Source organism: Myotis nattereri (genome assembly GCF_964212035.1).
Source record: "Myotis nattereri genome assembly, chromosome: 5".
Lineage (NCBI taxonomy): Eukaryota > Metazoa > Chordata > Mammalia > Chiroptera > Vespertilionidae > Myotis > Myotis nattereri.
In genome coordinates, this window is record NC_138080.1 from 89,331,373 (window position 1) to 89,349,699 (window position 18,327).

General features: G+C 52.5%; 1 protein-coding gene across 1 annotated transcript in view; it reads left to right on the forward strand.

Annotated features, from left to right (window-relative positions):
- Nucleotides 1-1,750: 1,750 nt before the first annotated feature.
- PPARGC1B (PPARG coactivator 1 beta) overlaps nucleotides 1,751-18,327 on the forward strand; it is a 100,595-nt gene continuing 84,018 nt past the window's right edge. Inside the window, exon 1 of the mRNA XM_081093094.1 lies at nucleotides 1,751-2,127. Within this exon, the coding sequence (XP_080949220.1) occupies nucleotides 2,050-2,127 (78 nt within the window). The 5' untranslated portion in view covers nucleotides 1,751-2,049. The remainder of the gene's footprint in view (nucleotides 2,128-18,327) is intronic.

Consider the following 18,327-nt stretch of genomic DNA (forward strand, 5'->3'; position numbering starts at 1 on the left):
GGGCACACGGCTGGTGAGCACCAGGATTCAAAGCTAGATCTACCGGAGTCCGGGGTAGCCAGCAGCCCGTAAGTGCTGGAAGCAAGGCAAGGGACACTGACCAGTGCTTTCAAGGGGTACATATTTTATTGCCACTTTTACAGATGAGGAAACAGAGGGCCAGAGAGGTTCGTGTATTTCCCATGAGGTCGGGCACCATGCCAAGCGTTTTACATACGTTATCTGCTCAGTCATCTTAACAGCCCCACGAAGTAAGTAACTCTATGATCCCCATTTGTGTAGACGAGGAAACTGAGGCCTGAGACGAAATGACTTGTTGGGGTTCAACACTCAGCAGTCTGACCAGAGGGCCCCTGTGCTGAACTTTCTGAGTTGCCCAAGATCGGAACACAATATGGCAGGCCCGGTCCGGCACCTAGGACTCCTGACTCCCAGGCTAGACGTGAACTCTCTGTTGGATGCATCGTTCCTTAAAAGTGCGTTGGCCCAAAGCCCAAAGAGTGAAATCACACCCTGCGGTTCTGGGAAGTTCAGATGGGAGAAGGAGGCTCTTTCTTGCTCTGGTGTTCAAGTCTGAGCAGGTGTACTGGGACTCTCCCCGATTCCTCCTCTGGCTGGGAGGGAGTCCACGCTAGGGCAGGGTGGGGCAGCCCTGGGAGTGTAGGTGGGGGAAGAGCAGGAGGCAGGTCTAAATCTTCCCGCCTTCCTGATTTTATCCTGGCCATGCCCTCATCTCCTGCCTGGCAAACCGCAGGTCATGATGATGAGAGTTCAAGGCTGGAGCCAGGAAGCCTGAGTTCAGGTTCTGGCTCAGGCACTCACTCTATGTGCACTTTTGACTCTGGGCAGGTTTCTTATCTATACAATGTGTGGTGCTGGGAGTGGGTGGTGGGAATCAAAACCATCCTGGTTTTTAGCTAACGCATAATTTATGAACTGCCCACTATGTGCCAGGCACTGGAGACATGGCAAGTGGAAAGCAGATTCAAGCCCTGCTTCCATGGGTCTTGGAGTCTCGTAAGGAGAGATGTAGATCAAATTTTTACTGAAACAAATGTAAAATGGCAAATGGGACTAAGTGTTTTAAATGAAGGTCTGCGGAGCTAAGAGAGCCCATGATGGTGGGGGTGGAGAAAGAGGGATTGGGTTGACAGTCTGAGGGCCAGTAGGGGGAGGATGCCCTGAAGATGTGGTTATAAGGTGAATGGTCGCTGGGCAGGGGACAGTACTGGGTGTGTAGAGGCCCATTATGAGATGGTTCATCCGAAGAACTTAGAGAAGGCGGGTGGCCCTGGGGAAGTCAGCAGAAGCCTGGACACTTCAGGATGTTGTGGGCCATGGTAAGAGAGGTTATTGTTTTTCTTTGATTGTTGTTTTGGAAGAGGTTTCGGAGATTGAAGGAAGACTTGAGAGAGAGAGAGATCGCCAAACTTAACAGAATATGAATCAACACATCTTCAAGTTAAAGGGGAAAATGCCACCCCTTCCGAGGAGCCTTCCCTGATTTCTCCACCTTTGGACTATGATATCCCTCCTCCTCTGGCTTTAGAGAAACTCTGGGGCAGTCTGACCTAGGCTTTGTCTTTCATCTACTGTAGTGTACTACAGCTTCAAACGCGGCCCTCGGCTTTCCCGGGCCTCAGTTTCCCCATCAGTGCAGAAGCAGGTTGTTTAGACGGACCCGCCCAGCGCTAAGGCAACGTGATTCGCTCTGGCAAAACCTGGGGGCTGCCCGCATTGCTGCGCAGAAATCGGGCTGCAGGCTGGGGCACCGTCACCCCGTTTCAGGAGCTGTTCTCCCGGCCGGGGGGCCACCGGCTGGGATCACGGTTCCAGACCTGGAGCAAGAAAGTGGGGGCGCGACCCCCGGCCGACTCAGGCACCGCGCGGCCCCGCCCCCGCAGCCAGCGGGCCCTGCGGCAGCCGCGGCCCGAGCTCCGCCCTCCGCCTCCCTCGCTCCCTCCCCCGCCTCCCTCCGTCGCGGGCTCGCTCCCTCCCCCCGGCCGGCTCGGCGCTGACTCCGCCGCACGCTGCAGCCGCGGCTGGAAGATGGCGGGGAACGACTGCGGCGCGCTGCTGGACGAAGAGCTCTCCTCCTTCTTCCTCAACTATCTCGCCGACACGCAGGTACGGCCCGCCGGGGCCGCGGGCCCGGGGCCAGGGTGCTGAGCTGCGGGGGTTGCCGCCGCAGCCGCGGAGGCTGGGAGACAGCGGTGGGCGCATCGAGGGGATCGGGGGTTCCAGGCTGCAGAGCCCCCTGCCATGCACCCGGCGAGACGCTCCGTTAGGGGGGCAGGGGGCTGGCGGTGCCCCGCGCTAGCCGGAGCGTGGTGGGCGCTAGGCTGCTGAGGAGGGTCCAGCCTTGGTCTCTTGGAATCCGCCCCCCCTCCCGCCGGCAGAGCTGGAGGAGGGGGGTGTACCGCGTTTCCTCGGGGAGGTGGAGCCGCGCCAAGGTGTGGGGGACCCTCGGGCTAGCTCCGGGTGCTGGAGGCGCGCCCTCAGGCTCCCGGCACTTGCTGCCGTACTTTCACGTGGACTTGTGGCCCCGGCACGGGCGCCTACCCCCGTCCTCGGAGTCACCTGCTCTTCCAGTCTCCAGTCCCCCCTCCACTCCCCATCGGCCCAGCGCTCCTCATCGGCGCCCGCAGCGCGGAGTTTGCTGCCAGTTGCCCGCTAAAGGCATAGGGGTCTACGGGGCACGTGGACATGCGGGCTGGTATAGCACCTTCCTGGTTGCGCTACTCGGCGGAGCGCCCGGGGTGGGGGTGGGAGGCCGGCAGGATGGGGGCGGAAAGACTGTCTGGGGGCGCCTGGGTCCCCCTGCGGCGCGCGGCCCCGGTGCGCGCTCGGCGATGCTGGGGGAAGGGAAGACGAGGCGGCAGTCCTGGCTCTGGGAGCCCCACCGGCGACACGCGCGTGACAGGAGAGGGTGCTCTGGTGTGCCGGGGGGGGGGGGAGGGGAGTGGGCGCCGAGGAAACTGGTGACTTGGAGACCGAGGCGGGGGGCAGGGGACGGGGGCTGCTGGTTCAAGCAGCCACCGAAAATGCCTGAACACGGCGTGCGCGCCCCCCACCCCTTCCGTGGTTTACCCAGCCCCCTGCCTGTTGAAAGCATAAAGTTTGGCCCCATAGTTAGGGCTTTTTCTCTGGGCGCCAGGCTGCGGGAAGCCGGGAGAATGGGGATGCGGCGGAGCCGAGAATGAGACCCCGGATGCGGGCGCCCGCCGGGCCGAGGAGAGGGGCCGCCCGGCGGAACCGGGCGCGGCTCCCGAAGGCTGGTCTGGTACCTGGAGCCGGAGCGCCAGTGCCGGCTCGTTTTGCATAACATTGAAAGGGAGGGGGGGAGGCGGAGGGGGCGGGGGTAGGAGGGCCGAGAGGGAAACTTTGCTTCTTGTTGTAATCTGCCTGTCTTTGGGCGGCAGCAGCTGTCATGGGACCGGTGGGCGGGGAGAGGCTTGCAAGCCGACTCCTAAGCCGAGAGACGCGACTTGGAGGGGACGCAGCGGCCGAGAGGTTCAGCTCCGGGCGGACTCCGGGAGGCGACTCCCGGCTGGCGGCTGGGATGGCGCGGCGTGGCTGGGTGTCGCCGCGAGGAAGCCCGCCACGCGCCGGAGAAGGCCAGCCCTCGTCCCTTGCGGACGTCCATGCGTCAGGAAGCCGCGGGGCCTCGTGGTCGGTGGCGGGTGCGCTTGGGTGGGTTCTGGTCAGGGGCCAAGGGGGCTGGTGACGGGCGATCGCGGTCCCCAGGGCGAGGGGGAGTGTGTGCCGAGTGGGCTGCGCGCGGGGGTGTGTGTTGGTGTGCACACGCCGCGCGCGCCGGGCGCGTCCCTTTACCTCTGACGAAACCGCAGTGGAGCTTCGGTGGCGGTCGCCGGGCGCCGTCACACGCCCGGAGCGCAGAGCCCAGGTCTTCGCGGACTGCAGAGCCCAGTCCCAGCACCACCGCGGCTCCCCTGGCCTCCCACCCCCCGCGGACCACGGGGACCGAGGGGACAGAATTGCCCCTGGAAAGTTCTGTCCTCAGTCGGCGCACTTGTCTGGGAGTGTTTCCAAGCCTCTCGACTAAGACGCGGGTGAAGGAAGCCTGAAATAACCGGAGACTTGTTCAGGGGCCCAGAGCAAGAACTGACCGTGTTGGACCCGACTCCAGGTTTTAACTCCATCTTCAGTGGTCTTTGGCTCACCAATAATTAATTATTTGCCCTGCTCGCCGCCCAGCGGGCCTATCCGGTAGGGATATTTCACCCAAGGAAACTAGAAAATTGGGTAATCAGGTGTCAGCAGAAGAAGTGCAGTGAAAGTTAATCTGGGACGTTTGCTTTTTTTATTTCACCACGTGACAGGCCGAGGATCTTCTGGCGATCCTTGCCGGCCCAACTTGGGAAATGTAATCGATAGGGAGAGCTTTGCAGCCGTCCCTAGAAGGCTTAGGGAGCGCAGCATGAGAGGACTGGGGGGGCCATCGCCAGCCGCCTCATTTTACAGTTGGGGTTAGAGGATGTGAGGGGTGAGCCACTTGTGCAGGACCATGCAGCCAGTGGGTGACAGAGCCACCCAGGGCTCCTGACTCCAGGTCCTGTGTGTTACCTCGAAATAGCACTGGACTTGGAGTCAGAAGGCCTGAGTGGAGTCGCCTTCCCCACTCTCTGGCTGGGTGACCCTGGAGCAAGCCTTTTGAACCCTGGGAGCCTCCCTTTCTCCATCTGTCAAATGGGGCTGGTGGTGTCGGTAAGAGCAGGGAAGGGCCTGCCTGGTGGTGGGGGTGAGCGCTCTTTGCATGTGAGATGTCTGGTTTCTGCACTTCTCTTTCCTCCCCAGACCCTTCCTCTCCGTCCTCTTCTCCCATGGGAGGGGGTGGGATAAGTGAATAAAAAGGAAATATACGTGTTGTCTTTATCCAGAAGACTTAAGTTGTCTTTGGTGGCTAATCCAGGGTTAGGTCGAGGGAAGCGTTCTGTTTAGGAGACAACTTTTACTCATTCGGGCCAAAGTTCAGAAATCCAGCAGGCCAAGGATTGTGAAAGTTTCTTGGAAAGGTTTGGAACATGTATTCCAAAGGACTTCGGGTTGGCTTCACCTTTGCCCAGGCTGTGCCCCTTGCCTGCAATGCCCTCGTCCACCCATCCTGCATGGCCTCTTCTCGCCGGCCTTCCCAGCCTGGCTTGCCCTGCTTTCTTTCTCTTTCCTCTGGTTTTCTTAGTCTGTGTTATACCACCAGGCTCTTTGTTTGTGAGTCCTGTGTCCCAGGAAGATTCTAGAGCTGGAGTTGTGCCTGTCATCTCTTTGTGCCCCCACGGCACCTGTCCCTGTGCTGAGTTCCTTTGCTCGGCTCTTGGCTAGGCACATGAATTACAGGGGAAGCTCCCAGGCCGGCTGGGGAGACAGCTGGGCAGCGAGTATGAAGAGAGAGGAATGAAGAGGGCTGCAGCTGTGGGCAAGGACTTATGCTCCAAAGGCCACACCGTAAGCCCACACTAAATATGGGCTGTTTGAAGTCGCTTGGGACATCAATCATCCATGTCCGAACTGTCAGAGTTGGCAGGAACTTTATAAGTCATCTGGTCCAACCCCTTATCATTTGAAAATATTTTAATTGTAGAATTCATAGAAAATACTGGCAAGCATAGAGAAAGAAATTGAAAACATGTAATCTTACCCAGAGATAACCACTGTTAATTTTTATGTGTACTTCCAGACTTTTTTCTTTCCTCTTGATTCCTGTTGATTATATCTTTGTAGAAAAATGGAGTCATTCTTTATATACAAATTGTAACTTGGAATCACACTGTCATAACTTGGTTTTTTCCCCCTTTTCCAAACAATATACTGTGACTACCTTTCCTCAATAATAAATATCCTACTTAATATCGTAATATCTTAATGGTTATATAGTATTTCTTTGAGGGCTGAGCCAAAATGTATTTAATCAGTCCTTTATTGTTAGTCATTTAAGCTGGGTTTTTTTTTTTATGTTTTTGCTATTGTAAGCTGTGCTGAAATGAATGTCTTTGCATATGTCTTCTTTCCTTCATTTAAATTCCTAGAAGTGAAATTACTCTGTCAAAGGAACTATGCAGGCGTTTGGTAAACACATTTCTGGATTGCTTTCTAGAAAGATTGTGCTGATTTCCACGCTTACCAGCATTGTGTGGGAATGCCTGGTTCGCCATTCCCAGATAACTCTTGGTATTTTCATTTTAACCAGTCTGTTCATCAATAAATTCTCTGTCACCCTTACTGTTTTAATGTGTATTTTTTTGATTACTTGTGATGCTCAACCTTTCCCCCATATGATTATGGATCATTTACGGTTCTGTTCTGTAAAATGCTGTGTTTGTAAAAACTCGGCCCATTTTTCAATTGGTATCCTCTCCCCTCATTGTTCTAAAACTGGATCTGAGCTCCCAGAAGGCCCCCCCCCGGCCCCCCCCCCCGGCCCCCCCATTGAGCATTGAAAAAAAACGGTTGAAGCCCTGGTGTTCACTTGCGAGGTCTGGAATAGTGCTGCCTCCACAGCTGTGGAGGCAGGGCCGGTTTCTTTTCCAAGTCCAAGTTCTAGCCTAGCCGTCTGTAGGACCAAGTTGAAGTTGCAGCCTTTGCTGGGTGCCTTTGTCCACCCTTCACCTGTGTGAGGTCAGGGGGAGTAACTTCTTCACCTGAGCCCAGAAGGGGACCTGTTTGCTGGCTTTATGAGAAGCCCAGAGGCTACTTTCACTGGGGCTCTCTCACTGGTGCTAATGATGAGATGCCTATGAACCCAGGAAAGGCAATAGCCCAGCAACTGGGCCCGGGGTGGGGGTGGAGGGGCTCATATTTCCCCTTCACCTTGGGGCCATCCTCTCCCAGCTGGTGCAAGCCAGCCAGCAGCTCCCCCATTACCAGGATGTGAGTCACCCTTTTCCTTCTCTCTGGAATAATAGGATACTGCTGTGGGTCAGAAGCAGCCTTGCAGATGGGGGCCTGGGCTTAGAAGTTAGGCCATAACAAGAGCATTGCTGGTAACACTTCATCACTATCATCATCCGCAACGACATTTATTGAGCATCCTCTAGATGCCACGCTCTCTGTGGAACTTTGAATGTGCATCATTCTGTTTCATTCTCATAAAGATTCTACGACGAGTAGGTGCTATATCCCCATTAACTGGATGAGAATTGTAGTTTTCAGAGAACTAACTGACCAGCTGATGACTCTAACCTACACTACCTGTTGAGTAAGTAGCAAAAGCAGGATCAGTGGGTGAGGTTCCCAGACTGCTTGATTCTAAGCTCTGTGAAGTTAGGGACAGCTTTCTTTTTCTGTCTTCACTGTATTTCCAGCACCGTGAGCAATTGGAGGTCCAGTGTATAGAGTGAAGACAGAACTCAGAAATCCCTTTGCTTCTCTGGCCTCAGTTTCTCAATTTGTGAAATGGGGCTGATAGGCCCTAACTCTCAGGGTTGGGCATTAGGTAATGTAATGTATATAAAATGAGCATCTGTCTGCTACTCAGCAAACTTGGCATTCTCTCTTTGAAGCACTTTAGAAAGGCAGCATCCAGTACAGAGCTAACTCCCATCCATTCAGTCTTTAAAAAAAAAGTTTTTGTTGGTTTTAGAGAGAGAGAAAGAGGGAGGGAGAGAGAGATAGAAACATCAATGAGAGAGAAACATTGATCGCCTACCTCCTGCATGCCTCCAACTGGGAATTGAGCCCACAACCTGGGAATTGAACCACTGACATCTTGGTGCATGAGTTCACGCTCAATCCACTGAGCCATCCCAGCCATACTAGCTGGCACATTCAGTGTTGTTGTTGTTGTTGTTGTTTTATGTAAAAAATGGGAAGCATAATTCTTGTTATGTGAGGGTGAAGAAAACCCAGATAAAGTCATTTGGAAGATAATGAGCAGAGTTGTTTACCATCTCTCCTTCTCCAAGATAGTCAAGCACCTCACATTCATCCTATGGACACTCGGTTGATGTAAGATCCCAGTTGATGTAAAAGCCAAGGGATTGGATTGAACTTCCTGTTCTTCTCCCCGTCTCCTAGGTCTTTGCCCATTCATAACTAGATTCCTGCAATTACTACCAAACAATTACTAATTACTAATGTGGATCTTGGCCACATTAGACTTTGTCCTTGGCCCTGATGGTAGATCAGTCCTCTGAGAGTGCATGTCTGAAGTCACTCCCTTGCTCACACATCACCCATGGCTCCCCAGTGCTTTTAAGTTAAATTAAGTTAAAGTTTTAAAGTAAACCTGTGTTCAAGGGCCTTCAGGTAGTTGAAGTTGGAGAGTGAGCCCTCCTCCCCCATCCTCAGTCGTGTGCTTTCCCTTTGGGGTCCAGGTCACACAAGATTATGAATTTCCTTCCTGGAAGCCTCGGCTCAATCTCTTTTCTGTGTTCTCCATTCCCACCATTTCCATTACCCTGCAAGACCCAGCTCCCAAACCGTTGTTTTGGTGACGCCTTCTCGCTCACCTCCGGGCAGCATGCACTCACTTTGAAGTCAGCCTACCCGGGTTTGAGTCCTGCTTCTACAAATAGGTGGCTGGGAGACCTTTGGTGGGTCCCATAACCTCTCTGAGCATCTCTTTCCTCATCTGTAAAGCTAAAGATAAATATTACTTCCCTCATAAGGTTGCTGCAGGGAGTCAATGGACATCGGATGACAAAACGCATGTAAAGCACCTAACAACAACCCCCAAACAGTAGATGCATCTCATTTAATCCAGGCCACAGTAAGTGTTGTTCAGGAAATCACTCCAGGCTGTGAAGCTCCTCCAGGGCAAGGACTGTTGCTTGTTTCATTCAGTGTGTTTTCCCCACAGCAAATAGACAAGCGCCTGGACACAGAGTCATTCAGCCTCCTCCCCGAGTGAACAGAGATGCTGGGCCACGCGCCTCGTCAGGGCAGACACTGCTTCTCGTTTTATATCTTCAGTCCATGTGTTCGGAGAAGGGACAGACTAAGCGATGAGTGTGGAATGACCAGGAATATCCTCCCCAGACCCCCACTCTCCCCATTATAATGCGTTCATAGTCTGCCTTCTCTTTAAGCCTCTGCTCACACCTGTCCTCTCTGGAAAGCCTTTTAACTTTTAAGAAACCTGTTTTTCTTCTGGTACCTACCTCCCTGGTGGAGGGTGCCACTTACTGTCAAACGTATACAGAAGGAGCCAGTGGCAGAAATGGTGTAGGACATCCCCATGGCCTCATCCCTCGGCTTTAGGCGTTTTGGACCCGTGGCTTATCCACCCACCCTCACACCACATCTGTCATCAGTGACTTCTGCAGTGTGTATCTGCAAGGAGACTATCGCATGGGTTTCTCCCCATAACTGTGAGCTTGGTTCTATTTTCCCTATTTAGTAAGTGATGACATTGAGGCACAAAGGGTAAGTCACTCAGAGTCTTGCAGTAGTGAGCATCTAACCTGGGATTTGAACCTTGGCCCCTGAGCAGCTCCCTCTCCTGCCAGGCTTGGGAGGGCCCTTAGAGAGCATCAGATCTACCCGAAGAAAGGGCATGGAGGCACAGGAGAAGACACCCAGCTGGGGAGGCCCAGGTCCCTGACTCCCTGGCCAGTTCTTTTTTCAGTATCAGGACTTGGTTTTTTTTGGTGTTTGTGTGTGTGTGTGTGTGTGTGTGGTAGTCTTGTTCCTGAGGGAGAGACAGGGTGAGGGTGGTAGTATTGGAGAGACTCTTGTGCAGGGTAGCTGGGCTTTGTGGTGGCTGTGGGACTCTGGGTTGCCGCCTACCCACTAGCCCTGGACAGGCTGCATCATTTATTATTTTCTGTCTGTTCTCACCCCAAAGGCCTCACCTCTCCCCTTGCATTTGACCTTGGGTTTTCTCAGTAGATGCTCAGGACCACCCAATGGCAGAGACAGGGCTAGAGGGCCAGCAGCCTGGGTTCACAGAGCTGAGAGGAGCGGCCTGGCCTGCGGTCACACTGCTGGGTTAGGCATAGGACTGCCAGGCTCCTGGTGGCAGCTGGATTCCTGGGCTCCCTCCCTGCCCTTTCCTTAGGGCAGAAACGGAGCTGCTGCCAGGTCTAGAGTAGGAGACCAGAGTGACTGTTACAAATGGGAGAGCAAAGCCATTGATCACTTATCCTCAAAGGCTGTAATTACTGCTCAGCCTTTTAGGTAAGAAAACAAACTTTTGCCCTAATTCTTCCTTTTGGTAACTGAGGGCTTTGCATCCCCGGATTGAACTCCATGGCCTTGGCACAAGATTTCTTTGTGCCTCAGTGTTTTCATCTAGGTAATGGGACTAATAATAGAACACTATTAAAGGGTTTTAGTGAAGACTAATGGATGCCTGTCAAGTACTTACAAATACTCAGTCAATAGGAGCCATTATTAGTATTAAAAACAGTCAAATGTAATGCAGACCCAAACTCTAGGCCAGTGGTTCTCAACCTTCCTAATGCCGCGACCCTTTAATACAGTTCCTCATGTTTTGGTGACCCCCCATTTCATTGTTACAAATTGAACATAATTAAAACATAGTGATTAATCACAAAAACAATATGTAATTATATATGTGTTTTCCGATGGTCTTAGGCGACCCCTGTGAAAGGGTCGTTCGACCCCCAAAGGGGTCTCGACCCACAGGTTGAGAACCACTGCTCTAGGCCCTTGATCCTGTCTGGGCCCCGGGATTCCTCTTTCTGAGTGTTATGTTCTTCCCCCTAAACTTCTGGGGGAACTGAAGAGGAATCCATCCAGCCTTCGCAAGTGTTACAGTGCTGGCTTTGAGGAAACCAAATTCAGTTAGATGCCACTTCAAGTGACGAGAAGAAATATCAGATAGTGGTTAAGAGCTCTGGCTTTGGAGTTTAACTGCCAAGGGTTTAAATCAGGGGTCTTCACTTCTAGCTGTGTGACCTTGAGCACGTGTCTTCTCTGACTGCAGTTGCCTCCTAAAAATTGGACATCATCATAGTAGGTTCTTAGGATAACTGCAGAGGATAAATAAGCCTGCAGCTTGGCTGGGCCTATAGTAAGCGCTCAGTAAAGGGTAGCCACTATGATGGTGAGCTTGACAGTGATGGAAATACATGAATGTAAATTTGAGCTTTCAGGGAGTTCAGAGAGCTTTAGAGACCACCATCTTGCTCAGTGCCCCTACCTTGAAGTGAGGAAAACAGATGGGGAGCAGACCAGGGGATGCCTTCAGATCACCCAGCCCCGGCAGGACAAGACCCCCATCTGCTGTCTGCGTGGCCAGGGCTGGCTCTGTGTGGTAGGGACGCAACTGTCTGGGACCCACTGTCTGGGAACTCAGCCGGGCGAGCCCTGCTTGGCTGAGATGGATGCTCCCCAGCAGCTCTGCGGCTGTGTTTTTTCCTTGTGCTTGCCTGGCAGAACATAGTCATGTAGCAGAGGGAGAGCGAGGAGACGGTAGAAACTGGGCCCTGATGTTGCCATGGCAAACAGCCTTGGCAACGTGGCTGCTTGCTTGAGCCTTTATTTCTGGTCTCAGGCTCCTCTCAGGGAAGTGTGGTACCCAGGACACTGGGGAAGGCCCTGCCCTGGTTCCTTAGCACCAAGGATGACTGGCCACGATCCCAGGCCACAACCACCTCAGGTCAAAACATCTGCAGGTCCACCCTGCACAACCTGCAAAACAGACTCCTGGGTATGGCATTCAAGGCCTCAAATGCATATCCATCCAACTACTCATCAAATACTGTGTGACCCACTGCTGCAATATTCTTAACATAGACCCTGGGGTTAGGTGTTCCCAGCCTGGCATCCTCTTCAATCTCATCCTTTAACAATTATGGTGATAAGAACAGCTAACAACTGCTAACCCTTTCAAGCAATTACTCTTCCAGGCCCTGAGTAAATTAGTCACATGTACAATCACATTTAATCTCAGAGGAACCCCATGAAGTAGTCCCCACTGTTATCCCCATTTTACAGTTGAGTAGTCTGAGGCCAACTCCAGAATTTGCGATGCTGTTGCTGCTCTGCAGTTCCTTCCCTAGACCAGGCAACCATGAGGTTCTCTACCATGAGACTTTTGTCCCCATCCCCTTCAAGGACACCTCCCCAAATTCCCCCTCTCAGAAATGGCCCCCTTTTTGCTCTGTGGTCCACAGTGTGTGTGCTCTGCCTGCACTCTGTATCTATCACGCTGATGAGTTTATATCTGCCCTCCAACCCACTAAAAACAAAACAGAGAGGAAACGAGCTCAAGGGAGAGCTTTGAATGTCCTGGTGAGGAGTTTGGACTTGGCAGGCAGTGAGGAGTCAGCAAAGGCTTCCATTAGTATTGTTAATAATAACAGTAATCATAGACCATAGCTCACCTTCAGTGACCACTTGGAATGTGCCAGGTACTGGGGTTAGGTGTTCCCAGTTCTTGTTTAATCTTCAACTACCTGGTGAGGTTGGTACTATGACAAACAAGAAAACTGAAGCTATGAGAAGTCCAGGGACTTGCCCTAAATCACCCAAGCAGATAGTAAGTAAAAAGGCTGGGATTTGAACCTTGGTCTGCCTGGCTTCAGAGCACATGGCCTAAACCACTGCAGTGTTGCTAATCTGGCTGGGCACATAGAAAGGACTGGAATGGGGGTGCTGGGTAGCGGGAGGAGGCATCTGATCTTGGCTTTGATGGGGGGTCAGTGGAAGTGAGTGGGATGTGGGAGGAAGGTGGAGTGCAAGGGGCTGGCTCAGAGTGGCATCCCTCTAGCTGCAGAAGAGGATTTGCTTTGGGGGGTTCTGTATGGGGAGGAATAACCATTTACTCAGGGTCCACTGTATGCCAGGTTTGTCCCCATCCCTGGCCTTCCTGGAACTTTGTTAAATGTAAAACTCTGAAAAAAAAAAAATGTAAAACTCTGATCCCAGCCTGTGATAACCTTTGTTTATGTAGTTACTAGAGACCTGGTGCATGAACTCATGCACGGGTGGGGTTCCTTGGCCTGGATGGCGATTAGGGCCATCAGGGCCTTCTTGCCCAGATAGGGGCCAACTGGTTGGCAGGGAGGGGCCGCGGGAGGTTGACCAGATCAGGCTGGCTGGTCAGAGTGAGGGACTGTGGGAGGTTGGCTGGCCATCCAGGGGGAGGGATCGCAGGAGGTTGGCCAGCCACAGGAGGTTGGTTGTGGGAGTGCACTGACCACCAGGGAGCAGCTCCTGCATTGAGCATCTGCCCCCTGGTGGTCAGTGCACATCATAGCGACCAGTCCGGTGGTTCAGTCACTTAGGCTTTTATATATATAGACTAGAGGCCCGGTGCACAAAAATTTGTGCACTCGGGGGGTAGAGGGGGTCCCTCAGCCCGGCCTGTTCCCCCTCGCAGTCTGGGACCCCTCGGGAGATAACCACCTGCTGGCTTAGGCCTGCTCCCGGGTGGCAGAGGGCAGGCCCAATCCCTAGGTGCAGCCCCTGGTCGGGCTCAGAGCAGGGCCGATTGGGGAGTTGGGGCGCCGCCCCCTGTCATGCACAGAGCAGGGCGGATCTGGAGGTTGCGATGCCACCCCTAGTCACGCTCAGGGTACGGCCGATTGGGGGGTTGGGGCACCGCCCCCTGTCACACTCAAGGCAGGGTCGATAGGGAAGTTGCAGCGCCACCCCCTGTCACTCACAGAGCAGGGCGGATCAGGGGGTTTGGGCGCTGCCCCCTGTCATGCTGATCCTGGTGCCGGGAGGCCTCACAGCTCCGCTGATCCCGGTGCCGGGAGGCATATTACCCTTTTACTATATAGAATAGAGGCCTGGTGCATGGGTGGGGGCTGGCTGGTTTGCCCTGAAAGGTGTCCTGGATCAGGGTGGGAGTCCCCACTGGGGTGCCTGGCCAGTCTGGCTGAGGGGCTGAGGGCCGTTTTCAGGCTGACGGGTTACTGAAGTTCCCAACCGCTCCTTTTTTCTTTTATTCTGGGCCAGCTTTAGCTCTGAGGCCTCAGCTGCTAAAAACAGGTTTCTGGCCTTTGTTTACCGTCTGTATTTGATACAATGTTGCGGTCTGGCTGGCTGAAGCCTGGCTGAGTAAAGCAGGCTTCTGGGGTTTTGTTTAGCTTCTATATTTGGAACATAGTTGCTTAGAGTTGCAGCTGAGAGGCCGGCAAGTCAGGCGGGGAACGTTGGAGTCCTCCATCACTGAAGCAAGCAAGCCTCCCTGTTCGCATCAGCTGCCTGGCTGCCGGCTGCCATCTTGGCTGGCAGTTAATTTGCATATCTCCCTGATTAGCCATTGGGAAGGGTAGTGGAGTGACACCAATTTGCATGTTTCTGTTTTATTAGTGTAGATTCTTTTCTCTACCCAGCCAGGACTGGAGTTGCCTAAGGAAAGGAACCTCATCAAATTGGTTCACCATCAAACCCCCAGTGCCATCACAGTTCCTGGCACACTGTAGGCCCCCTAATAAAATATTTGTTGAATATTTGATGAATATTGAATGACTAAACACACGCTGTTTGATCTTTTAGAAAATTCACCAACTATTTGCTTGGCTCCAGAGGCCTGGTCTCTGTGCTTGGAGCTGAGTTGGGATGTGTGGGTGAGGGGAGTTTAGGGGGGTTGTACCAGTCCCTACACCTTCCAAAGAGATTGAAACCAGCACCTTACACCGAGCTCATGCCCATTGCCCAGGGGCTGGTTCCAGCAGGACTGGGCAGGTTGGCCTCCTCTCTGGAGGAAGAAAGGGGGGATCCAGGGAGGTATAGGGGTGAGGGAGCACTTGAGACCAGTGAATCCAGTCTCCAGCCCAAGAGGGTGAACTCCATGCCCTACCAATCTTTCCCTTTAAGACTCAGGTCCTCCCACATCTGATCACCCCTCACCCTTTCTGCTTAGGACCAATTAGCTCTTAGTTTAGGCATAATTCTTACAAGCCTGGCAGTCTTGCCCTGGCCTCTGTGACATTAGAATCAGCAGGTTAGTTCTGTTAGTGTGTATCTCTGCAAGCACGGGCCAGGGGTGTGGTTCCACTAGAGTCAGAAACACGTGAACTGCGGCACCAAAGGCCATTTGGGTCCTTTAAGTGAAGGGGCAAGGAGGCCCCTTGCTCTTGAGTACCTTACTGGGTGCAAGTACCAAGCGCATGGGTCAGCGACAGCGCCTCATCCCCCAGGAAAGGTGTATACTGTTCAGTGTTCTCTGTGCAAGGAAGCAAGGAAGAGTGACATACATTTGGGTATTATCGTCTGAAATAGGAGGTCTGTTAAAAACAGGAAAAGTTTTATAGTTAGCTATAAACCTAGCTATTGCAAGAACACATTATTCCTTGAGGATGCCAGATGATTAAAGAGTTGGTCTAGCTATAAAAAGTTTCTTCGAAAGTGAATGCTGTCTCCTAATGTGAGATGTTGTCTTTTGTATTTCCGAGGCTGCACGAGGTGGTAGAAAAAGTATGTGGCGAATGCTGATTGGGTAGCTCAGTTGGTTAGAGCACCATCCCCATAGGCCAAGGTTTCAGATTCGATCCCCAGTCAGGGCACATAGAAGAATCAACCAATGAATGCACAAGTAAGTGGAACAACAAATCAATGTTTCTCTCTCTCTCAAATCAATTTTTAAAAATGCTGATTGGCTTCAAGAAACCATGTTGCTTAGTGATTAACGAGCACAGGCTATCTGGTACAAATATTAGCTTTATGACTTAATAGCTGTGTGATCCACGGAGTGAGACGCTGCTCTGTGCTCTAATTAGTCAGCCACCAAATGTGAACCATAATAGGTCCTACCTTCCTTCCGTTAGTAGAACTAATCAGTGGTTGTCAACCATGAGTGCCTATCAGAATCAACAATGTAGTTAAAAAAAATATAATAATAGTTCTACCTCGGGGCCACCCCGGACTTACTGATTGAGAATCTTTGAGTGCAGGCCCTACGCTTCTTTGTTTTCAGAAAGCTCCCTCTCATGGCAGCCCTGCTTTGGTCCTAAACAAGCAGGTACTATTTGTAGAGTGTCTGGCATTAACTCTGTTAGTCCCTTCCTCCCTCTGTCCTTCCTGCCTTTGTCCAGATTATGGGGTGGCACTTAGGATACAGACGACCATGCCGTACCGATCTTTATAAGGCCTGTGTAAAGCAGGATGCCTTCCTTAGCTGGCGTATCCATTTGGTCTTCACATCAATCTTGCATTGTAGGCAGGAGGAGAGGAATATTCCCATTTTATAGATGGAGACATGGAGGCCCAGGGAAGGATTTGATCTGATCCTGAAGTGAATCACTTTTCAAATATTTGTTTTTATCCCTGTATCTTGATCTCTTTGATCCTCAGCCACATATCTGCTTTCCCCTCTTCCAACCCACTCATCTCTGATGTCATTGTGATCCCCCCCACCCCCCACCCCCACCCCCCACCTCCACCTCCTGAGTTGTCCCACAAGCAGATATGTGGCTGAGGATCAAAGAGATCAAGATACAGGGATAAAAATAAATATTTGAAAAGTGATTCACTTCAGGATCCGATCAAATCCTTCCCTGGGCCTCCATGTCTCCATCTATAAAATGGGAATGCAAGCCGTCTATGGACCCTCAGCCCAGAAATAATTTTATTTGTCGGGACCCTTAAAGATCAGAGGGTGCTGCATGTCCCAGGTGGTTTAAGGGACGCAAGGGGATTAGAACCTACTTATCCTGATGCCCAGTTTGCTGTTCCACCAGCTATGTTCCGCTCTTGCTCAATGGGCAGGGCAGGGCTTAAGTGATAATAGAAGTAGTCTCCGAGAGCTAGTGTACTTGCCGTTTCCTCTTCCGGGAATGCGGGGCTGCACCGTGGCCTGCTGCTCCTTCACCTCCACATCTGCTGAGACATCACCTCCTCAGAGAGGCCTCTCCTCACCCCCCAGCTCCCATCCGCACTGTCCACTTTCTATCCAGTACCTGTTTGTCTTCTTTAAGGCATGAACCTCTCTCAGACACTTTCTTGTTTATGAATTTGTTCCTCATTGATAACCCGTTGCCCCTGTGGGAATGGAAGCTCCATGACGACTGGACTTGCCTGTCTGGTTCCCCAGTATCCCCAGGGCCTAGACTAGGGCCTGGTACGTGGTTGGTGTTTGTTGGATGTTTCTTGAATGAATGAGTTTATTCAGTTCTGGTTGAGCTCTTAATCTGTACTGGCCACTGTGCTGAGCTCACTTCCAACAACCCCAGGAGAGAAATACTATTAGCCCCATTCTTCAGATGAGGGTCCTGAGGCTCAGAGGGTGAGTGGTGGGCCTGGGGATTTAGCTCCTTTGCTGACCAAGCCATGCAAAAGCCCCCAGGGGCCCTGCAGGCTGGTGTGACTAGGGCCTTGCCCTAAAGGAGCCATGCCCCAGTGCCCTGTTGACCTCATACCACTTTCTCCTTAGGGTTGGGCAGCCGCTCCTCCCTGTCCTGTGGGTGCAGTCCCTGGTACCTGCTCAGCAGCGTGTGGGCCTTCCAGCCTTCTCTACACTTGCTCTTTGTCCTCGTGGCTGAGGGAGTGGCTGGCTGGCTTGCTTGCACTTTGTGGACCTGTGCCCCATAGGAATATGGCAGTCTTCCACCTCTGGGGGTGCAGGTGGGGGTGGTCTGTAGGTGGGGGTGGTCTGGAGGCTGGGTACTGTAGCAGGTGAATGTAAAGAGGGAAAAGGCCCTCTCCCCAGAGCGGAAGTAGGCCCAGATTAGTGAATCAAGTCGTGGGAAGAGCAAGGTGGGCTGGAGGATGTGGTAAAAAGCATGGGAGGGAGGAGGAGGATTTAGAATCCACCCCAGAATGACGAGAAAAGACCTCCTTTGCTCAGATGACCTCACTGTGAGTTTTTAGTGATCCAGTTGCAGGACCACCCGAGGAGGAGCCGTGTCAGCCAGTTCCAGGTGACAGACTCAGCCCAGGTCTGGATTTTGAGGGCCAGTGGGAGGCAGACTAGAACAGTGATGAAGACCAGAGCTCGGAGTCAGGGTCTGCCCTGTAGCAGCTGAATGGATTATGGCATGTCCTTTAATTTATCTGGGCCTCAGTTTCCTCACCTGTGAAATGGGATAATAATATGTATTTCACTGGGTGGTTGAAATGACAAGAAGATACACTGTCTGAAGAGCCTAGTGCAGTGTCTGGGTGTCATTCACAATAATAGTGGTTTGATGGCAGTTTGGTGGAGGAAACTGGAAGACCCCATGAGTTACAGACCCCTGATTCTCACTTGGCGCCTCTTTTTCCATCCACGCAGCAATCACTCCCTCTGGGTGGGAAGCTAGGATTGCAGATTTGAACAAGGCCCATTCCCTGTCCTGGGAAGAACAGATCTGCCATGGCCTTTTAGGGTGGTCAGCGCAGAGGGGGTGTCCAGGCAGCTCGTGTAGCAGAAAGAGTATGAGGGAGGAGCAGGAGCTGCTGACATGATGGGGA